The sequence below is a fragment of the Physeter macrocephalus genome, chromosome 11 (genome assembly GCF_002837175.3).
Source record: "Physeter macrocephalus isolate SW-GA chromosome 11, ASM283717v5, whole genome shotgun sequence".
In the NCBI taxonomy this organism is placed as follows: domain Eukaryota; kingdom Metazoa; phylum Chordata; class Mammalia; order Artiodactyla; family Physeteridae; genus Physeter; species Physeter macrocephalus.
The window spans coordinates 10,436,106-10,460,006 of record NC_041224.1 but is presented as its reverse complement, the minus strand read 5'-3'; the positions used below and the strand labels follow the sequence as shown (position 1 = coordinate 10,460,006).

The 23,901-nt window shown below is 46.4% G+C and overlaps 1 protein-coding gene across 1 annotated transcript in view; it reads right to left on the bottom strand.

Moving 5' to 3' along the window:
* Positions 1-4,488: 4,488 nt before the first annotated feature.
* Positions 4,489-23,901, bottom strand: part of CUBN (cubilin) — a 272,915-nt gene continuing 253,502 nt past the window's right edge. Inside the window, exons 61-67 of the mRNA XM_007118498.4 lie at positions 16,837-16,999; positions 16,297-16,502; positions 15,033-15,180; positions 13,641-13,822; positions 10,323-10,488; positions 8,607-8,842; positions 4,489-5,009 (exon numbers count right to left, since the gene is read on the bottom strand). Of these exons, the coding sequence (XP_007118560.2) occupies positions 4,902-5,009; positions 8,607-8,842; positions 10,323-10,488; positions 13,641-13,822; positions 15,033-15,180; positions 16,297-16,502; positions 16,837-16,999 (1,209 nt within the window). The 3' untranslated portion in view covers positions 4,489-4,901. The remainder of the gene's footprint in view (positions 5,010-8,606; positions 8,843-10,322; positions 10,489-13,640; positions 13,823-15,032; positions 15,181-16,296; positions 16,503-16,836; positions 17,000-23,901) is intronic.

Below are 23,901 nucleotides of genomic sequence, written 5' to 3'. Positions count from 1 at the left end.
TCTTGTAACCTTTAAGCTTTTCATTACTCGCTACTGCTCGAAATCCAATGACTTCTTGAAGACTTTAGGAACCTTCTCATTTACTGCTCTAACTTAGACTGATTCGTTCTGTCCTTCCAGCTGAGAAGTTATAATTTCTTTTCATTTGGTCCCTGGGTTGAGACCGACATTCTTGCAGGCATCTTGCTGGAGTAACTACACTCAAGTAACTTTCTCTAGAAGGATGTATAGGAGGCACAAATTTTGAGTAGTTGCATGTTTTTAAATGTCCTTATTCTGCCCGCACCTTTGATAATTTGCCTGACATGGAATTCTAGGTTCAAAAGAAGTTTCTCCTAAATCTCGATGGCATAGTTCCACTGACTTCTGCTTTCAGTATTGATGCCCAGAAACATATTGGTCTCCTCACATCTTTGCAGGGAACTGTTGTTTTCCCTTGGGAAGCATTTGTGATCTTTTTATCATTCGTCATGTTCTGAAATGTCACCATAATATCTCTGATGGGGGTGTCTTTTCTCGCTTAATCTGTTTAGGGCTTATTGGGTCCTTTTCAGAGGACGATTCTTTTCTCTCTTCCTCTCTGGAAATTGTTTTCTGTTTATCCTTTGAAATTTCTTTCCTGCCATTTTCTCTGATTTATCACCCTTTCTGGAAATCTTACTGGATGGCAGCCTCCTGGGCTGGTTTTCAATAGCTGGGCATATTTGTTCCTTCATATATTTCCTTTCCCCTTTTTTTTTTTTTGTTTATTAACTTCATGTTCTGGGAGATTTTCTCTATTTTATCTTCCAAAGCTCTATTAAATTTTTAAAAATTATTTTGGCTATTAATGAAATATACTTCTTAAGACCTCCTTCTTGTTTAATAGCGCCCTGCTTTTGCTTCATGAATGCACACTCTTCTCAAATATCTCTGAGGATAACAATTTTTAAACCTCTCGTGTTGACTAAGTTGTTTTCGCATGTCCCTTTCTTGTTAGTTTATCTCGTTCTTTCCCGTTCAGGCTGCTGTAACTCTCCCTCTGTCTGGTGATGCCTGGTTGTCCTTTTGTATTTAAGCATGAAGTCTGAGCTGATTTTTCTAGATAGCTGGTGTGGTTTCTTTCTTCCTCTGTTGTTGATGTGTATTTGTTTCCCTCCTAGGTCAGCATTAAGTTTCCCTGGGCTGTTTGTTACGTTTCTACAGAGGTTAGAACCCAGTTTTATGATAATCACAAGGCTGCCTTCCCATGCTTGCATTCACTTCTGGTTTTCCAGAAATTTGTTTTCACTCCCTTATAATCTCCTTTCATTCTCTTCACTTTTAGCCATACAATTCTTAATGAAATGTGTCCCTAAGTTCCAGATTTTTATAACATGGAAACAGGACCAGCTTCCTGGATATGCCAACTGTGTGCAGTGACACAAAGCTCCAGCCTTAGATGGGCCCCATGGTTAGTTTATTGTTCTGCTATCACCAGCTTGAAATGGTTAATAATTTTTGAACCAGGGGCCCTGCAAATTATGTAGCCATTCCTGCAAGGAAAAGTCAATATTTATCAGAGCTAAAATCCCCTCTGCAGTGTCAGGGCCAAGTGCGCCATGCCTACACACAGCATGTGCTTCAATACCTCCCTCTGGCAGAATATGTACTGTCCCTGCCTTTGAGCCCAGAGGGGGCCAAGCAAAGACAGAGTTTGGAAAATGCCTGGTCCCCGTGAGGCACTAAAGCCAAATCCTGTGTCTGTACCCTGACACCGAATTAATTATCGGAGACAAGAGTTTCGGGTGAAGTAGAAAAGAATAGCTTTAATACTTTGCCGGGCGGAGGGGGCCGCAGTGGGCTGGTGCCCTCAAAACTGTGTGTCCAACCCGGAGTGGATATCGAGGAGTTTTATAGCAATGGTTCAAAGAGGGCGTGGTCAGCTCGTGGGCCTTCTTCTGATTGGTCGGTGGGGAGGTAAGCAGGAGTCGGCATCATCAGCCTTCTGGTTCCAACCAGCCTGGGGTCTCCCTGCTTGTGGGCAGCACACAGTTAACTTCTCCCACCTGGAGGGGGTTTCAGTATCTGCCAAGCAGCCCAGAGATATTGTGACGTGCATCCCTTGGGGGGAGAGGGGGAGACCAGGACCCTGCCCCAAGGCTGCACTATTGTTTCTTTTGACCGGTCCTCCCTTCCCTAATTAGCAACTGTTTGAACCTGCCCATTGGAGCTCAGGGAAGGTCTTGGAGGCTGAATGAAGCCTATTTCCTGTGATCAAGAAATGGGGGCCACAGGAAGGCCTTCACGCCCAGGAGCTTCATAGGGTCCTGCTCTGTGTCAGCACTCCAGACTAAGACAACAGTGGGTGAATTCACGTAAATTATTACATAAATCATTCATTTAAAAAACGCCGTTGTCTCCAATAAACTACTTATGAAGAAACATATAAAGTCACCAAGGTAAAATGTGAAAAGCAGGGAGTTCCCTGGCGGCCTAGTGGTTAGGATTCCAGGCTTTCACTGTTGTGGCCCGGGTTCAGTCCCTGGTTGGGGAACATCCCGCTGAGCAAGTGGTGTGGCCAAAAAAAACAGAAAGTAAAAAAAAAAAAAAAAAAAATTTGAGAAGCAAATTTCTCATTAAATATCCCAAAATTATCATATCATTTTTCTTCCAATAACTTCCCCATAAAATTGATAGCCATGGAGTGACTTGAGGTCTCAATAAGTTAAACGTTTTCTTCCGTTAACGGTATTTTTGACTCTGTCTAATCTCTTAAGTTTTTACTAAAATAACAAGGATTGCATCGGCATTTTTTCTAGGTCATGTAACAGTGACAGTCTTTTTTAATAATGTCACTAGATCTATGAAGACAGTCGGGCTGTCATATTACTAAGTTCACACTTAATCCCTCTGGCAGGATGGGAGGCACTCTCTCTCTTCGGCGGTTGCTGAGGTTAAAATCACATCCTGTCACTCAAGTTTTATGAGCTTTTCCGCACCTCATTTTCTTAAGTGTAAAATGGAGGTGACGCGGCTCTGAGTATCCCATTTCCACGGGTGATATGAGAAGGATGCCGGGCAGAGAGCGAATGTTACATAGACGTTAGTTCTCCTTTCTCTTAATAAAATTAATGACGTTACTACTCCCTAGGGGAGTGTGTGGTGGATTTTTAACAAATTCCTATTAATTAAATGGAATTGAAATTTAATAGGAAATTAGGACAAGTAGAACCCAGAACCTGGGCATCTCCTAGCCCCAAACGGTCATTGGCGCCATCCATCCCCTGGGGCGTTCTTCCCAAATGTCTGAAGTGCCGGGAGATTCCTGGCCTGTGGTGGCCTCTGGCCGAGTTACCCCAGGCGGTTCCCTGAAGGTCAGATGAGAGCAGCTCTGGCCAGCAATGGCTAACTTAACCGTAGCCGGTGCTGGCCGGGCTGTGCTCTGTTCTTCCTGCCGAGGCCCAGTTCTTTAGGCAGACAGAAGAGGAGGGGGGCGGAAAGAGCACGTGGTGAGTGGAAGCCCAGCTCCCCGACTCCCGGGCTCCGTTGGCTTCCAGGTAAGACCTCCCCTCACCACCCCCTCGAGACCATTCATTTTATATCATGGCTTTTCAGACTCTACTTATGGCCTACAGAATGTGAGAAAATATTCTTATTTTCCGTTTTCAGTTTTCAGTGTAAAAATGCCATACTAATATTGACTATGCTGTCTTCATCTTGGTAGGTACACTTTCCAGATATTCTCATGGGCCTCCTAGGAATCATGTCTCTCTGCAAAGGACTCTTGTAGACACTGTTACTCTAATGATGCAACCACAGGTCAAATCATCTCTTACTGGTTGACAGCTGCATATGTTACTCTTGCTTTCAAATAAAATAACTATTTCATAGGTTATTGTTCAGCTTTCTCCATATTCTGTACCTTTGTGATTCATTTTTAGATAAAAGAGCTAGGTCTTATATCTACTCCTATCAAACTTCATCTTGAGGGTTTTAGTCCATTGTTCCAGCTTTGTCCAACCCACGGGTTGGATGGTCTCTTCACTGCGTTCACTGTTCTTTTCAATAGAATGTCCTCCATAAAGCTGATGCATCCATCCATGGCAGAGCGGAGGTGAGACTATCTCATTTATGTGGCTCTGTAGTCTGTGCAGAGATCATTTCCCTGGCATTTGAGTAGTACAGGAAGATGCAGTTACACATTCGATAGCGTCTTTCATTCACTGGGCCCCATGTTCTTAGTAAGACGTAACTTTGCGTATTTAACCTAACGTCTCTTGGTTACAGGCAGCAGAAAACGTGGTCAAAGCATTGCTTAACTATGTATAACTTCGCATCTCGTGTTGTTAAACTGCGAACAGACAACAGGGGTACATAGGGAAACTGCAGCACAGAGAGTTAAGGAAGTTAACTAGAAAGGCTAAAAAATTCAAACGCAGGCAGCTTGGCTCCGGAGTTCCTATACTGAAGGACTCATATACTTTTTTAAAATGGAAATATTCAACTCGAAATTTTACACATACCCCACAGTGAAAGACAAATTTTAATGAGTTAAAAAAAAATAATGCAGCATCACTGTTTACATTTCAGTAGAGTTTATCATCCCCAATTTGACATTCACAGCGAAAACGGTACTTCTATTTAATTAACTTTTGAAAATGTACAGCACATATGCCATAATCATTTCCACCCCTTTAAGGGAGTCTAGAAAATTTCAGCTCAAAATATTAGATTAAAGAAGCTACATTCTACATGCAAAAAATGTATACAAATATTGATTCCACATGTACTTTGATGAAAAACAAAGAAGCTCAGATTATTCTCAGTGGCGCAGGCAGGGGGGACAGGTATCAGGATGGCAGAATCCCGTCCAGCGTGAGGTCTGAGGGTCCAGCCCCTGCAGAGAAGCCAAAGTGCTGAGCAGACCCGGCCTCCTGCGGTTAGCTGGCCCAGGTTAACCGGATCGCTGACGGCCGGGCTGCATACTCCGCGTGAAATTTTATGAAGACACGATGTGACGAGGCCACAAAGGGAGCTATGTCAGTGTCCTGAAATTGAAAAAAGAAAACAAAAAAGGGAGAGAAGTAACAAATTCTATATTTCACAGATTTGAAGATTTTTCCCGAGGCCACAAAGGGAGCTATGTCAGTGTCCTGAAATTGAAAAAAGAAAACAAAAAAGAGAGAGAAGTAACAAATTCTATATTTCACAGATTTGAAGATTTTCCCAGAAGGTCAGGCGTAGTAAAGAAGTATGACATAAAGGAGCCTTGTAGAGTTGACAGTAAACCTGCATACATTTCTAGAAGTAACCTTGCTAAGAATTAATGTAGAGACTTTACAAAAGAACGTTGCTGGGTCTGGTGGAGGTGACGAGGAGAAATGGGGGGGCGACTAAGTGGGCACAGGGTTTCCTCCTGGGCTAACGAGAAGGTTCTGAAGCCGACTGTGGTGACGGCAGCTACACAGCTCCGGGAACTGACTAAATACTCGTGAATCTTACCCTTTAAGTAGATGATTTCTATGGTATGTGAATTATGTCTCAATAAAACCATCACTAAAAATTCAATTTCCAATTCAAGTTCTTACTGAAATTTTCATTTTTCTGAAGGGACACACAACTTATATCTGCAACTAAAACGAGCATATGAGTAAAATATACTACTTTCCCCCCTTAACATCTGTACTTTCCTTTGGGGGCTGATTTCCATATCTTTTGGGGGAACAGGGTGTGTGTGGAGGCTGCAGAAGGGGTGGGAGGTAGATGGGTCTCTGTTTTCTCTCATTTCTAAATCATTCATTTAATATTGATTGAGAGATTTCCATGCTGTGGGTATTATTATTAGCACTAGGAATATAAAAAATGAACCAAACACGCAAACAGCCCTGTTCTCACGAATCTTACACCCTAACGGGAGGAGGCGAAGCAGGAAGCAAATAAGTCAGTAACATGCACGGTAGGTTGGATTGTCCTGGAGACAGAGCACATCACACAGGGTCAAGGTTGCAGCCGGGGGACATGCTCCTCTGTTCTGCTCGGGTCCCCTGCCTTGGTCCTACCCAAGAGTCGTCAAAAACAGACTGATTTCCGAGACAGTAAATTATTCAGGTGAGTGCAGAAGAGGGGTATTTTTCCTTAGAGAGATATCAAGGGATACACAGTATTGTACGTTCCTGTGCACATGCACTTTTTCCTTCCATTTCAACCTGCTCCCAAATTTCTGCTTGGTATTCTATGCTGACAAACTAGTGCAAGCAGATAACAGAAGTTTTAAACTCCCGTTTGAGTCTCCTAATTTTCCTGCCATTCTTTCATGTTTCTAGATGTTCAGATTCTGTAACTGAGGGCAATGCCCGTGAACAATGACAATTATCATAAAAGAAAACATCTTCCGATCACCGTATGATTAGACGTCTAAGGGGTAGCTCCCACCATCATTCTGTAAATAAACTGACTTCACTGGACTGGAAATGCTAAAGAAGTCAGTGGTATCTTTAAAAAAATAAAACAATTGCACTTGAAACTATGTCTACATTTATAAAAGAAAATTTAAAACTGGGAAAATATTGTAAACACCGATAGTTAAGAAAAATTGACATATCTAGTTATAGACTTGAATTTAATGTGACATTGGTTTCAATGGCAGTAAGTTCTCTCAGTGCCTCAGTTTCTCTTATCTGCAAAGTCCAGGGGATCAAATGGGGTTGTACGTTTGAAAGTCACTGAAAACCAAAAAAAAAAAAAAAAAAAAAAGTCATACAGACATAAAGTAATGGTATTGTGAAAATGTCTCGCTCTGAAATTGTTACAAATTTCAACTAAATGTCTAAGACTTAATCAGCTTCCAAATCTGGCATGTGATGCATTTACTGGGGTCTCTTTTCCGTGGGCCCCCGTGAACAACTGCAAGACAGTATCTGCTGATCAGGTGACACAAATTCCTCCCCCCAAAATTAGCTCTGTGTATAAGGACAGAGCTACCAGAGAGTTTATTGAAGGGTTTTCTATAAACCAGAGGAGCTTCATTCAATAAACTAGGCTGCACCCAGAACAGAAAACAACCCAATGATTAAATACGATATACCAGTTTGTCTAATGGTATGGTAAGATGTTAATGATGTATCAGTCAGTGGACAAAAACACACCACAAAACAATATAAAGTATCTGTGCATAGGCAAACATATTCAAACGAAAGTGTTTAGAAGACTATATGGGAGGATTCTCAGGGTTTTAGAAAAATGTATCTATTTTTTGATATTTCTGAAAATAACATTTATCGATTTTACAAACTGTACGTTATACTCTAAAAACTCCCTCGATTTCCAGCAGATGTAATTCTCTGTCAGTCTGATTAGAAAGCACAAGTGAGTAAAGAACAAAATGGTAAGAAACAGGTAACTTCTCATCGGTAGTCACATTTCCCTTACACGAAAGCTCTGTAAACAGCTACTTGCGCATACAAATGGGAGGGCACTGGGGGCAGATGTAAGCAATACTGAGTCAACCTCAGAGTTCTAGCTTAATGTTTAGGGAAGAGCTAGTACATCAAGATTTACAAAGACAAACTGTTCGTCCCCAGGCTAATTGTTAATATCCCTGTGCATTTCTTCAAAGAATTCCCTCCATTTTCAGCAAAAAGTGAATGAAATGGAGCCGGGCATCCAAAGTTTCTATCCAGTCAGCCCTCCGTAAGGGTAGGTTCCACATCGCGGATTCAACCAACCACAGGATCCAGCAGATACACAACCCGCGAATACGGAACCCGCAGATACGGAGGACTGACTGTATTCACCGCACTAGGCCAGGTTTTGTTTTTTTTAATTTACTTATTTTTATTCTTGGCTGTGTTGGGTCTTCACTGCCACACGCGGGCTTTCTCTAGTTGCGGGGAGCGGGGGCTACTCTTCATCGCTGCGCGCGGGCTTCTCACTGCGGTGGCTTCTCTTGTTGCCGAGCACGGACTCTAGGCGTGCAGGCTTCAGTAGTTGTGGCACGTGGGCTCAGTAGTTGCGGCTCGCGGGCTCTAGAGCGCAGCCTCAGTAGTTGTGGCGCACGGGCTTAGCTGCTCGGCGGCATGTGGGATCTTCCCGGACCAGGGCTCGAACCCGGGTCCCCTGCATTGGCAGGCGGATTCTTAACCACTGCGCCACCAGGGAAGTCCCTAGGCCAGTTTGTATGAGATTTAAGCATTGAGGATTTGGTATCCACGGGGGGTCAACAGAACCAATCCCCTGCAGACGCGGAGGGAACACTGTTCTATTCATGCAGAAATAACATGGATAGTCAACCCCGGGCGGTGCGTTTAAATCACATACGGGGCTTTGAAAAAACAGCATATGCCAGAGATACTCCCCCAGAAATTTGGATCCTGTGGGTTGAGTGGGGACTGGAAGTCTGCGATGCTAAACAACCGCGTAGGTGATTCTGATGCAGTCAAGTTTGGTAACTATTACTATTAATTTAACTCAATGCCCACTAGGTGGCACTCGTGCTCCCCCAATAAAAAGGAAAGTCAGAAACCTGAAATTGTAAAAGCACCGTGTGCTCCCCAACTGCATGAGTCTGCCTTTAAAGGTGCCTTTTTAAGCTCCTTTCATTATTTAAAAATACCAATGGGGAGTTTTTAAAAGTTTGTTTTACTCACTGCGCCGCAATACGGTCCAGACGATGGAGAGTTAGCATCCGGGCCGTCGTAAAGCAGGAGATAGTTCTGGACGCATTCTCCGGGATCGTCAATGCTGATAAAGTAGAAGCTGACGGTGACAGGTCTTCCCGCAGGAGCAATGATGGTCCATTCGCAGTGAGTGTTGTTTGGGTAAGTGCCGGGATAGCCAGGGCTGGTGACCGAGCCGCTGTCTGCGTAAAGAGTCCCGCCGCAGTCTGCGAGGAAAACAGGTGCACGAGGCTTCAGTCAACCAAGCAGAAGCCATCAGCGCGCTTTAGTGCGCTTAAGGCAACGAGACTGTTCTCTCAAGGTGCTGAGGCCCGCTGCAAGAGAAGCGCAGGCAGGAGCCCTTTTCCTGTCCCTCCTGCGGGCTGTACCCCCGGTTCCTCACTACCTCCCCCCCTCCCACCTCCACCGAATATCCCTCCCCGCCTCTCACGGCTTAGGAAGGGCCTCCTCCAGATCTTTGCTTTGAAAATAGTGGGTTGAGAGCACAATGGACTTGGGAAAGTAACTGCAGGAGAGAGTGAGGTTGATCTCGGGTGCTTTGGATGGTGTGGAGCTCTCCAGAGGCAGTGGGTGAGCTGATGAGGATGTGGGTGCAGTAAAATTAAAAGGGGAATTCCGGGGAAGAACCAAAGAAAGAGGTGTGTTATTTAAGGTTTTGGCAGTAATGATTCTCAAAGTGACATCACCAGGCTGATAACTGACAGTTCCAAGATCGCTATGCTTAACAAGCCAAAGCTCTTTTAAGTATTGGTGCTAATTTGTTCCATGCGTTAATGTGCACAGGAAAGCTATCGTTATTTAGACCAGACAGCCACGGGCATCCAGATACCCTGCGCGCGTAGGAAGAAACTGCGCAGCATAATTAAGCAGCGCTGGGCTGCGTTTCCGACCCCTGGAGGTCTAGTCCTGCCTCCGCCACGATCTAGCTGTGCGTTTTAGGCAACGCATCAGTTTGGTGTTTAATTTCCTTGCCTGTAAAATTAGGGCATAGAGATCATCTTTTACTTTTGGCAGTACCAAGAAATCGTTATCTACAATTGTCTTGAGAGAATCCTTTTCTAGTCCTCTAGTATATTTAAAATGAGTCCTTTTTATCATTCTTATTTTGAAAGTTTTTAGATATCTGGGGGGACATTTCATAAAGATATTCCTTCTCTCTTGAGTTAAGTGCATTGACATGACAAATTTCCTTCACTTATTGGTAAACAGCCAACCAAAAATGCAGGAAGGCGCTTACTGCCCTGTAAAAGCCATTAACCTCCAGGACTGCCAAGAAACGAAACGCGGCCTCCAAGGAACACAGCTGCTTATACATACGCAAGTATGTGTTCATAACTTGGCTTTCTGGCAAACTTTTAAAAAAAAAATCCTCAGAGGACTATCTTGATGATCAAACCAGAAGTTAAAAATAATGACAAAATCAGAATTTATAAAGGAATTTAAAAATCTTTGTACCTTATTTGTGCTTTCCATGTAAATATATATTCTTTAATATATAGAAATAATGAATAAAAGTAGCATTTTTAAATCTCTATACTTTCAGTGTTAAAAAAAATCTCTATTTTTAATGGAAAATAATCCAGTACACAGATTGGGGAAAAGGTCACTTTAGCTGTCTTCTTTCATTAGACGCTGTGTGTTTTTCTCAGCTGCATTACTTTCCCTTACGAAGCGCCAGGGTCTTACCAGAAGGTGATGAGGTCCAGATAATTTCATACCCACGACCGGAAGTTGCACTATCACTCTTAAATCGTAGGTAGAGTTCACGACTTTGGGAGAAAATGGGGTTCGGCAACAGAGTCCCACAGAACGCGCCCAGCGACGGCGAAGTGCTCTGGCTTCCATTTCGTACCTTTAGAAACGAGTCATTAATGATTACGCTTAGACCTACTGTACCTTCTTCTCTGGTATATCATCACTATACGTTAAGACGTGAGACAATGGGAATGACAACATTTTGGGGGAAAACTTCGTCTTTTTATGTACTAAATGGAGGGTTAATACACACAGAAGTCACCTTCACTTGCGAAGGAGAGAAACCAATTTGCAGATCGAAACCCATTTACAGTTGGATTCAGAAATATCTGTTAGTCTCCAGTAATTAAAACACGACAGCATGTTTCTATAACCAGCCAGTTGACTGGCGTATAACACACTAGGTGTATCTTCCTTCTTGGGGAGACATTCTGAAGAATGTAGTTAAAGTGAATTTTAAAAAGATGGGTCGGGGGAGAAAAATATGATCCGCTTTGTTTCCAGGCAACCCTGTTATACTTTAGTCATCACACCGCATTTATGTTTGTATCTCCCCTTGAAAATTGCTCGGCTATAAAGGGGCCATGAAAAAACAACGTACAAAGTATGACAAAGTTCACAACGAAAGGAATTTCCGCATGGGAAAAGGCCATAATTCCAACAGTCTTTAACATTTCTGACTCCTAGATTTATTTTAAGAACACTTGGCGAAGCCGAATAGATTTTTAAGAATTCACGGCAAGGCGTCGACGCGTGTGCACACGGGAAACGTGTGGGCGTGTGAGTGCAGGCGCGCGCACCGCGAACTCAACCACGGCTTGTCCGCACGCCCGGCTGCTGCCCGTCCCCAAAGGGCCCCACTCGCAGGAGGGCTCCGGTGCGGCACTGCCGCCACGCGACGCGGGCGGGGCGGGCTGGAGGCCGACCCTCTGTTGACACACGTCTTTGAGATCTTGGAAGTCCCTCCAGAGTCCCTTTTGAGTCCCATAGTTTAGCATGCGCTTACTTGCCAGTTGCCTTAAGTCACCCGGTGTCTCCAGAGGTGCGGTGGGTAGTCTTGTTGGGTGTGCTGACCTGGAGAGAGCCCTCCTTCTTTTCGGCCGTGCCCCGCAGCTTGTGGGATCTCCGTTCCCCCATCGGGGATCGAACCCAGGCCCTGGCAGTGAAAGTGCAGAGTCCTCACCATGGGACGGCCGGGGACTTCCCTGGAGAGCTTCCTTTTCGGTCTACGGAGTAGCCAGTGGGAGAGAAAAGTGCCTTCCTGGTGCTTTTCGGGTTATTCTGCTAAGCGTTTAAACAAAGTAGCCTTGCCATGGATGGCGCAGCCGGTTAGTTAGCTGTCGGCAGGCAGGGGGGCTGCCACGTTCAAGAATGCCCACCTGCCCCGCTACAGTCTTGGCTTTGGGTCTTTTTCCTCCGGTCCTCTTCAGAAAGCTGATGCTCTGAGAGGAGACGCGAGATGTGCTGATGACTTGCCCTTTTCATTTCTCTCTGCGCAGGACGAATGGGACGCGGAGAGCAGGGTGCGTCTCTGGGACTTCAGGTGGCTCTGAAAGGGGACGTGAAGGCAAATGCAAATTCCCGGCGGGGTCCAGAGCTTGGTGTCCGCGTGGTACGACGCGTGAGACATTTCCGTTCCCATCACCGTGGCCGTGAACGGAATGCTGCGGCTGCCGGAAGCCGTGCCAGAGCCTTCCCGCCGAAAACCAGACACAGCAGCGCTCTACAGGCCTGAGTCGCAGTTTCCTGTCTTCGCTTGTCGCACAGGAAGTTTCAGACCCGTTGCTATGAGACAAGGAAGGGCCGCCGCGGGGAGGGGCCCGTCGTCCCCGCCCCCGGGGCTGGAGAGGCAGCCCTTGCCCCCCAGCATCCAGGGGCAAGGGGCAGCCTTGACGTGAACCACAAGCAGCTGCGCCGTGGCCGCGGGCTGTCGGGACGACGCTCCCTCCTTCTGCGTCCCGCTCCGGCCCTCGCGTCCGCTTTATGCTCCAGGAACCGTTCCGACTCCGCGGTGCGTGAGGTTGCGGCTCTGCGTCTAACGACCCGATTGACGCAGGCACTCCCGTCTCTCCCTGCCTCCCCTCTGCTACATCCGTGTCCCCCGCAGTCCCCTACCGTGGCTGCCGTTCCCCATGAAAAGGCTTGCGCTTCCTCTGAGTACTTCCCGCACTAGAGGCTGCAAATCGTCATTAACAAAGGACTTCGATGAATTTTACAGGGGCAGCTTTCCAGGATAACAAAACTCCGTAACAGGCGTAAAGGAGAAAACAACTGCTTGGAAACCTTACGGAAGATTCGCACGTACGCGAAACAAGGCCGGCTTCGGGTGTCTTGGGTTAAGGTTTCGACGTGACTTCAGTTCGGAGGGGTTCGGCATCTTGGTACCTACAAGCCTTACGTGGCACCTCAGTTTATTTCCTACGAATGAGTACATTTCCCACAGAGTCTGCAAAGGACGCTGGAGGGAGCTGGAGGGTTTTCATGGCAAAGCATGGGCACTGAGTTCCAGACACAGGAGGGTTCTCTCTGGGGGGGGCGGGGGCGGGGGACAGGCAAACAGCGAAGGTGCTTCTTCTTCCAGATGAGGAGGAAGGGACAGAGCACTCCACCTTCCTGGACCCAACACGCGGTCAAGGAAGGACCCTCCTTGGAGAGTGCTGAAGACGCCCCAGACTTACTGTGGCCACCGGGGAAACCGGCCCGACTCTCTGCGCTCGCGTGGTTTCCTTTCTGCCTCTTCGCCAGGCACACTTCAAGCCAGAGCGCTCACGCGTCTCCGGAATTAGCACTTGGCACTCGGCCCTCCCTCACTTCCGGTCTCAGCCCACACGTTGGCTCCTTCACGCACACTTCTCTGTGCCCAGACCGATCAGGGGCCCTCCCTCACTTCCGGTCTCAGCCCACACGTTGGCTCCTTCACGCACACTTCTCTGTGCCCAGACCGATCAGGGGCCCCTAACCGGCCGGCTCGGAGAGGCGGCAGCAGTGGACGACTTCCTGTCTGTCCGTCCCACAGACTGTGAGCCTCCGGGGACCCTGGCTATGCCTCGTTCCCTCCTGGGTTTCTGGGGTCTGGACCCAGGAGACGGCTGGCAATCGCCTAAGTAGTTAGGCAATGAAAGGATAATGAATAATTTAATGAAATGAGGAAGGAATATGATTAGCAGAAGCAGAGAAAAACGAGAAAACTCTTAAGGGATCCATTATCTTTTAAATAATTTATTTACATGATATTCAAATGTATGTTACCTCCAAGAAATCACATGTGCAGTCACTTGAGTCCTCGATGCCAAATGAGTGAAAGAAGAGGGAGATGGTGTGGGTGCGAGCAGCTGTGAGTACAGTTGTGCAGTCCGCGTTACTGGGATAGCCACCCGGCCAGCCGGGGCTCCTCAGGAGGCCAAAGTCCCTCTTATATGCTCGGTTGCAATCTCAGAGGAAAGACAATAGTCGTAATTAACGTGTGCCGCGCAGTACCTTAAAGTCATTAACAAAGGACTTCGCTGAATTTTACAGGGGGAGCTTTCCAGGATAACAAAACTCCTTCAGCTTGACAGGAATAACTCAGAGCTTCTTAAATGGGACCAAACTTCAGGAAAAAAAAGCTAACCTAGCCCCTTCATTTTCCTTTGAGATGACTGCGATCCCGAGACTTAAAGCGAACGGCACGCTGAGCAAACACAGGGCGGCGTCTTCACACGAAACACCCCCGTGTGAGACAGTAAATGAGCAAATGTGCGCCCTCTCCTGGGAGGACAAACATTCCAGCATTCTCCATGCTTTCCTGATGGCATGGAGCTGGAGCTGGCTGACATTTAGACTCCTTGGGCATAAAGGCTCTACCTCCAAGACAGTTGTACGTGAGGATGTTTCTTCAAATCCTTTGATGAATTATTTGTTCTGATAGAACTGGCAACTTACAGTTCTTGACCATTTTTGGTAAAAAAAATACCCAGAGGGCCTCCCTGGTGGCGCAGTGGTTGGGAGTCCGCCTGCCGATGCAGGGGACGCGGGTTCGAGCCCCGGTCCGGTAGGATCCCACGTGCCGCGGAGCGGCTGGGCCCGTGAGCCGTGGCCGTTGGGCCTGCGCGTCCGGAGCCTGGGCTCCGCGGCGGGAGGGGCCACGGCAGTGAGAGGCCCGCGAACCGCAAAAAAAAAAAAAAAAAATACCCAGAGCGTTTTCATTTGTGTGTTTTAATCAAAGGCAGCTTTGGTTTTAATCAAGCTTGAAATGAACATTACATAAAGTGTTGTCTGGAAATAAACTTCTCAGTGACAGAATCAAGTAATTCTTTCAAGGCTCCTTGGTTTTTCCAAAGTAATTTTCTAAGATATAGTGATTCTTCTACATGGTTAAGTGAATAATTGATAACAATAACTGGTATATTTTTTAATTGACGACATGAACTTTGAAGAATATGCTGCCATTCTCGACATTTTAATTAATATTTTATTCGCTTTACCTCCTCAGAAGTCAACTTTAGTAATTTGCTAAATTGGGCCTGGCTTCTAGTAAAGAGTCTTACCTCATGAGGGTGTGGTTTATGTCAGCAAGCCTTAATTTACTCAAGGGGGTCAATTCTAGCTGTAATTGTAATAATGGCAGTTTTTCTGAACAGAAGGTGAAATCCCAGAGCTCACCTGCAATCTGATAGGTAAAACCCACTCTAGAGTTTATGTTAAAAACTTCCGACTTAAAAGTGACGATTGCAGTGCTCATGGAAGAATAAAATGTGGGTACAGCTGAAGCATTTCTGCCGCAGAACCGGATTCCTGGATTTCCATTACTCTGAAATGAAACGGCAGCCAAATGCCGGTAGATTTAGTATCAAAAGAGAACAGGCCACAGCAGAAATTAAACTGCATACAAAAATATGGCTCAAATATTCAGCCATGGAGACCAGTTACAGAGTTCAATGCACTCTGCAACAAGACTTCACCTTGGCCTCGGAATCTACAGGTGTCTCGCAGTCTTCGAGGGGTGGGTGGGAGGTAGGGAGGCCACGTTTCTGCTGAAACCACGGGGCAGACGCCTGCCTACTGAAAATAACACCTTCCCCCTCACTCCGCGTCCTAGCCAAGGCCTGTGCCGTTGCTCAGAGCGCCCCCAGGCTGTCGGAGGAGCTCACCGCAGGTCTGCTGGGGCTTCTCCATTGTTCTGAGCTGTGTAAGTCTAACCAGCACTGCTCCTGGCCCTCCCTCACCGCCCCTTAGCAAACCTGGAGTGTATGAGCTCCTCCTCAATCCGGGTGTTCCCAGAGCCCCCCGCTAGGCACCATCCTCAGTCTACACATGCTCCCGGAATAATCTGATCACTCTATACTGCGACTACCTACTCACATGATGATGGCGCCCAGATCTTCAGGCGTTCTGTCAACGTGACACTTTTATGCTCAACAGTCCCCTCAACATCTAACCCCATGGGCAATGCAGACTCATCATTGTTTTTTAAAACCAAAAGAGCTTTGCTCTATGTTTTTAACCATGAATACAGTCCCACTAGACTGGGACCGAATGCCTTCTTAACTGTTCCCTTCAATTCACTCCACACACAGACCCCACTGACTATGGAAGTGCTTCTCCATGGAGCACAGCTGTCAGAACACCAGAGACGTTCATCAGAAATTCAGCTTAATGGGCGTACGTAGGGGAATTGGTCTCTGAGGGTGGGCCCAGGGCAGGCACTTTTACCAAGACACCCAGACGTTTCTTAGGCACATGACCTACAGACCAAGTTCAGGTTCTTAATGCCTATACATAGAAGGTTTTGTAAATGGCTGAAAACCACATTAGGCTGGAAGTAACTTCGAGAACTTATTTGGTCATGCCCTCGTTACTTCAAGTGTTTTGCAAATACTGGTGAAAAGGTCATACGTGCGACTGTCATTCATCCTATAATTGTTACCTCTGGTGGGTCCTGAAACTCTAAATAGTTCTGGTCATAGTCTTGTGAGTGCAGCTCAAGTGCCCACACAGTAATCATGACCTGCTGATGTAGAGGAGCTTCAATGACCCAGGTACAGATGGAAAATGGGACAGCTGGGTCTGATGAATTGGGTGACGAAATACTTTGTGGGGTCCAAGTTGCATTATATGTTCCACCACAAGGCACTGAGATGGAAAGAAAGAAACAACTTATAAGACATTTTACTTGTAACTCATCACACATATTTAAAATTCTCCTTTCCTTACTCTTCCAGCCCAAAGGAGCTATATTTACATCATTCTCTGAAGGATTTACAGTCTATGTTCTTGACTAAGAATTGTACCAAATTTGTACCGTGGATTAAACACAGAGTAATTAACGTCACTGACATTGAACTCAGACAGTCATTAATAGGGAGCACAGTCATTAACAGGGAGCAGAGATATAAGCATGGCATTCTTTTCAGTGCATAAATACACATGTGTTTCATACTATGTAAAAATGTCTCCGTTTACTCACTGTCCACGATGGTATACGTAGCATTAAATCCTTCTCTTTCTAAAGTTAAGTCACTGACAAATTGAACTGTAAGGAAGTTTCCAGAAGAAATAAATGGAGCAGGTACGGTGGAACCACAAAATGTTCCAGCCAAGTTGGCATTTTCACTGTCCCCATCATATAACTGAAAAGAAAAACAGCTCATTAAATATCCATTATTCACAAAGAAGCTGCATATTTTACACTAAAACGGACATGAAGTTACGACAGGTCATGGTTAAGAATCTTACACTAATGTTCTCTTTTTAAAGAAATATTTATCTTTATTTATTTATTTGGTGGCACCGGGTCTTAACTGCAGCTCGAGGGCTCCTTAGTTGCGGCTCGCTGGCTTCTGTAGTTGCGGCACGTGTGCTCCTTAGTCGCGGCATGTGAACTCTTAGTTGCGTCATGCATGTGGGACCTAGTTCCCTGACCAGGGACTGAACCCAGGCCCCCTGCATTGGGAGCGCCGAGTCTTAACCACTGCGCCACCAGGGAAGTCCCTACACTAATGTTCTTAAAGCTAGCTTTAATTTAGGAACAGAATTGCTATTGAATCAATTATACTATAATGATTTTTAGTAAAAACCTGGTATATTGCCTAAAGTTTTTTTTCTCATTGGAAAGTAAAATTCGATTGAAAAAATGATGTGCCATTAGAGCCAGCAAACCCACCGCCACCTCCACCTCCGCCCTCCCTGCCGCACTGCTCCAAACCATCATGATCTCGCCTGATTCTCATTGCAGCCTCCCCACGGGTCCCCCGATCCTGCTCTCGACCCTCTAGAATCTGTCTTCAGCACATCAGCCAGAAGATACAGCTTAAATGTAAGTCAGGCCAGGCCACTGCTCTGCCGAGAACCCTCCTAACTCCTTCTCATCCACTCAAAGCCGTTACGAGGGCCTGGGAGGCCTGATAGCCTCTGCGCCCACCCTCATTCCCGGCCTTTCGGATGGTCTGACCTCTCACTGCCACTCTCTGTGCTCTGCTCCCTGAGCGATCCGGCACTCCTGCATCCGGCTGTTGCGTCTGCAATTCCCTTTGCCTGGAACGCCCTCCTATTTATCCGCGTGGTTTCATTCCCCTCTGTTGCTTTAGGCCTTTACTCAAATACCACTAACTCACTGAAGCCTTCCCTGAACAGCCCTATTTAACATGCAAGCTCTCCCAATATTCCCTTTCTCCTTTCCAGCTTCACTTTTTCTCCAGAGCACGTATTACCTTCCACATCATGCGTACGTATATAGTCATACATGATTTAATTTATCGTCTTCCCCTCTGAGGAGAATGCAAGTTCCATGAAAGCACAGGCTGCTGCCCGTTCTGTTCACTGCTAGGTCCCCAGTTTTCAGAAGAGTGGCGCACAGAAGGCACTCAATAAATATCGAAGGAATGAAAAAGCGCCTTGATTCCTCTCTCCCGCTACCAGCCTCCCAAGCCTGCTCTCCCCACGTCGTGTTTATGTCAGCAAAGGGCTCAAGCCTAACACCTCAGCCACCCCGATTCCTCCCTGTCTCTTCCCGACCCCGCATCTGCTTTGCTCCACCTTCAACATCTATCCCGAGGGCTCCACCTCCACTGCTCCCACCGTGGTCCTTCACCTGTATTGCTGTAACATTTTCTGACAGCTCTGGCTCCACACAGCATTCTCCACCGAGCTGCCCGAACATCTGCAAGCTTAGAGTAGAATGTGCTCCTGCTTGGCCTACAATATCCCCATGGATCCCCACTGCCTCTGAAGTAAAAATCCACCCTCTTTACCGTGGTCTACAAGCCCCTCTCTGGTCTGGCCTGGCCGCTCTTGGCCGTCGCCCCCTCCCCAGATTCCTGGAACTCCCCCAGGCAAGTCTCTCTGAGCTGCTCATCCTGCCAGGAGCTCTCTGCTCAGCCCCTGGACAGCCCACTCCTCATCCTGGGGTCTCAGCTCAGACACCTCCTCCTCAGAGAGCCCAACCCCATCCAATGGGCACTTCCCCAACATCTCCCTGTTCTTTTTTCCTACGATGGTTCAGACGTACCTTATTTATTGCTTATTGCCTATTTACTTCTTCTGGTCTCTCACCCATCACGCACGTAATTCCCACGGGCAGGGGACCTGATTACTCACTGTGTGTCGCCAGCACCCAGAGCCATTCCCAGGCACAAGAGCCTTCAGCAAATGTCCGTGGGAGTAGCGAGTGCTTGGATTTCTCTCAAACACATTACTAGAAAACAAAGTGTTGGGACTTCCCTAGTGGTGCATTGGTTAAGGATCTGCCTGCCCATGCAGGGGACACGGGTTCGAGCCCCGATCTGGGAAGATCCCACACGCCGCGGAGCAGCTAAGCCCGTGCGCCACAACTACTGAGCCGGCGCTCTAGAGCCCGCGAGCCGCAACTACTGAGCCTGCACGCCTAGAGCCCACGCTCCGCAACAAGAGAAGCCACCGCAATGAGAAGCCCGTGCACCGCAACGAAGAGTAGCCTCTGCTCACTGCAGCTAGAGAAAGCCCGCGCGCAGCAACGACGACCCAACGCAGCCATAAATAGATAAGTAAATAAATAAATAAGTAAATAAAGACTTGACCTTTTAAAAAAAAACAAAACTCTAACATCAAATTTTCAAAACAAACAAACTAAAAAATGTGTTCTCCACCTGAGTAATCTCTATTGCATTGTAAAACAAGTATCTGTGTGTCTATCCAAATATTGAATTTATAACAGAACCATGGTGTGTTATAAACCTCAGCATAGCCATTACCGATGACATTATTTTAAAATGCTGGGAATACATAAAATAGAAAAGGTTAAAAACAGTCAAGTCAAAATAAACACAAAATAAATTTACCACTAGATGGCACTGTTTCTCCTGCTTAAACGATTTTAGTAAAACTAAAGCCAAAAGAGAGTTGAGTGATCTAATCCCCTCATTTTATAGAAGAGCAGATTTGCCAAGTTTTAGGTAATGTGCCTTTTCTGGTAAACAAGTTAAAATATTATTATAACCATCGCTACCTCTATAATCACGTTATATTGGCAAGTATTTTTATCCTACGTACCGTGTGCCAGGCCTCCAAGCAAGGCTCTGTGTATACGGGGATGCGTAAAGCACTTTCCAGACACTAATTTGACTCACAAGTAATGAGAGGGAGATATTCATAAATTAAATATATGTGTGTGTGAATTATACATAAAATAGAGAAGCGTAAGTGCTACAGGAGAAGAATTCAACGTATCAGCGTAACCCAGATGATGGAGCCAGGACAAACCTCACGCGGACATTTGAACTGGTATTTGAAAGGAAGCAGAGGCCTTCCAGACCTAGACGAGAGGAAGGGCATCCCGCCCTGATGGACAAGGTATGGAAGGCCACGGAAATAAAAGCGGCCTGGCGTGTGTCAGCGCCTGCCCACACCGTGACCAACCTGGAGAGCAGGTGAGAGAATAGAGGCGGAATTGGGGAAGTTCGCTGCGACAAGACTGACGTTTCCCACACTTCATGCGAAGGACTTTGTATCTTCTCTTACGTGAGCTGTAAGATCTGATTTGGCTTTTAAATAGATGCCTGGTCAGTACGATAGAAGGACATTTCCTGCATGCCCGGCCTCGAGCTGGCATGTGCATTAGTTCACTCACTGATACCATGAAGTTTCTCCTAATGGAGCTGAAATAGGACAGCTGATGGAGGCTTCTGGCCTCCTGTGTAACCGAGGCCAGGATTTTCTCCCCCTGCTCTCCCATCCCTGACGCCTCCACCATGAACTTGCACGGGCTGGCTTTACAGAGGGTGGCAGGAGGATCCCTAAGCGACGCTGCCGACGCGGAATCCTACGCGCACTAGGAGGGAAAGGGCGCCAGGACCGGCACCGGCACCGGCAGCTGCGTGGCGCCTTCCGGGAGCACACACTGCTGCCGTGACGGCTTTGGGCCTGGGGCTTGAATTATGTCCTAAGTCTTAAGTCTTGTGGATGCAGATAAGTGCTGAGAGGAATTTTGTGTCTGCTCGGCCTTTAAACCTCTTTAACAGTGGCACACATTAGAATCTAGTTAAGGCCCAGAAGGAACTGCACAAATAACCTAGTGGAAGAGAGCCTCTGACTACACCTTCTGCCAGACCCTGCCCTTTGCTCAGCCATCGACTGGAGCAGCTACAGAAAGTAGGGAAGGACATTTTGGGATTTTAATTTCTATGAACTTTTAATGCATGAAGGCAATAGGCTTTGATATTGGGCTTTAATTCTTTTTAAATTTAACTCCAGGGCTTCCCTGATGGCGCAGTGGTTGAGAATCTGCCCGCCAGTGCAGGGGACGCGGGTTCGTGCCCCGGTCCGGGAGGATCCCACATGCCGCGGAGCGGCTGGGCCCGTGAGCCACGACCGCTGAGCCTGCGCGTCCGGAGCCTGTGCTCCGCAACGGGAGAGGCCACAGCAGTGAGAGGCCCACGCACCGCGATGAAGAGTGGCCCCCGCTCGCCACAACTAGAGAAAGCCCTCGCACAGAAAGGAAGACCCAACACAGCCAAAAATAAATTAATTAATTAAAAAAAATTTAACTCCATAATTTTAGACATTAGTTTCCTTAGGACTTCATCGTTTAACATTTCCCTGGGAATGTGATAACGGGAGAATTTTGATAGTCTTATTTGAAGCATCTCTACATTGCATCTCAGAGCGTCTTCATGAATTTTTGATTGTACTGTGGGACTTCTGACAGGGTCCGCTGGACAACAGGCCGGGCATAATTTGGGATGAGAACGAGAGTAGAGAGTGATTTTTTAGGTTTGGGGTTGAACTCTGATCCTTTACAGAAACTTTTGGGGAAAATGTTTTATTGGTGCCAGTGATCTCAGGAAGATCCACTAAGGAGCAATGACGAGAATCACCTCTAACTGCAGGAATTTTTATATAACAATAAAAAGTAGTATCATCCTATGAAATCATTAATATTATTAATACGATTATTATGTAATCTCAATGCTCTTTTCCAGTGTCTGGCATATAGTAGATGCTCAAATTAACATTTATGGAATGAATGAACAGTAGGTACTACCTCATAAGGATAGGGATCTGACGCCTCCATAACTGCTGACCCCTCCCCAGAGATGGACAGCCCCTCCTCCCACGGCTGATCACAGACTGAATGGCTAAGCCCAGTGGGTTAAGATAGAGGTTTTCCATGGGAACAGTACCAGCCCCTAGGGAGTGTTTTGCACAAGCGTGGTGTTTTGGGCTCATCACAATAGTTTGAGGCTATAGCTGGCGTTTAGCATTTAGAAGCCACGCTGTGGAATCCCATCAAAATTCAGGACGCGTCTGCAAAGTGAAGGTTTGTTCTAGGTCCTACATACCTATGAATGTCCCACCAGACATGTGTGTAATAAAACTGTTTAAAATTCTTTATCCCAGGACCTAAGCCCATTCTGTATATAAACACAAAAATATTTTGCACAGTTTTAATATGTACCAAATTTCCAAGGAGGCAATTATTGCATAAGTTGTAGTTTGTTCTGTTTAGAGCCATTCGATTTGAGTCTTTCACCATCCTGGAAATTCATATTGTGGATGGACGCTGCTATTGGCATTTAAGCTGCAAACAGAGCCACCCCATATCACTTCAAATGTATGCCTGTGCATTGCCACAGGTCCACATATTAGAAGAATCTGACTACTTTATCTAGTGACTTAGCATAGCTGTATCAGAGCATTTACATGTTGAAATACACACTATTCTACAGGCTTTCCTTTTATTTCTCCTTTTCATTGTATTTAGCATAATTATAAATTGAAATTATGTATATGGCTAGGCTATGGCACAAATGACCTTTCACTTCAGATGGTCAAAGAATCATTAGAAAATACTGGCTATTCCAAGGGGCACTGATTGCATTGAGAAGAAGCTGGGCAGTGCTAGGAAGGAGGCGCCTCCTTTCTGCCAGTTCCCACGTTTGCTGGCAGAGCAACGTCGCTTACGGTCCTGGTCGGGAGCCCCCGCTGCTGTCTCACTCACTGAGCTCCACGGAGGAACGACTGAACTGCTGGGCATACAGCAGGCAGCTCCCGCCCCTCCTTACCCCCTTCTCCCCGGTGGCCAGTCTCCCACCCCATGGGAAGCATATGCTTTCGTGCTGTTCCTCTGAAACCCAGCTCAGCCATCCATCCAGTAAGCCCTTCTGAACCCCAGAGTAACATCACTCATACCCTCTTCTGCTCTACTTTTCTGTGTCGTTCATGTTTATTGGCTTTGTCATGTTGTCAGTTTCATCCACTTACAGCTCCGTGAGCAAACTTATCTCACAATGCCTGGCATATAATCACGTCACATGACTCTTCATGGAATGGATGTGGTGTCCATTTCAACAGCAGTTGCTCAGTGAAATTCACAATTCCCTATCTGCCGCATTTATTTTGTTGTTGCTGTTTTTCACCTTTTTTTTTTTTTTTTTTTGGCCACACTGCACGGCTTGCGGGATCTTAGCTCCTTGACCAAGGATTGAACCCAGGCCCTCAGCAGTGAGAGCACTGAGTCCTAACCACTGGACCACCAGAGAATTTCCCTACTGCAGTTACCTTAACAGCTTTCCAAGTCAACCCTTTCAAAAACAATAACGATACAATTACAAATGAATAATGGACTTGGGATGTTTTCACCTGTATATCTACCTACAGAATTAAATTAACTTTTCTAAAAAGTGATTTGATTATAATCTCTAAGAAACAGTCTCAAATGAGTCAACTGTCCCATTTAACAAAGAGAATCTCTTTAATAAAGGTCCCTCCCGGCCTCACATTCCAAGAACTGCTCAGTGATCTGCCAGTTTAGTATAAGCTGGAGAAGTTGCCAACTGAGGGAAACTGCTTTCCCAAAAAGGAAAACAAAAGCAGATCTGAACAGAATTTCTTTTTTAAAAAAGGACATTTTAGGGGCTTCCCTGGTGGCGCAGTGGTTGAGAGTCCGCCTGCCGATGCAGGGGACGCGGGTTCGTGCCCCGGTCCGGGAGGATCCCACGTGCCGCGGAGCGGCTGGGCCCGTGAGCCGTGGCCGCTGAGCCTGCGCGTCCGGAGCCTG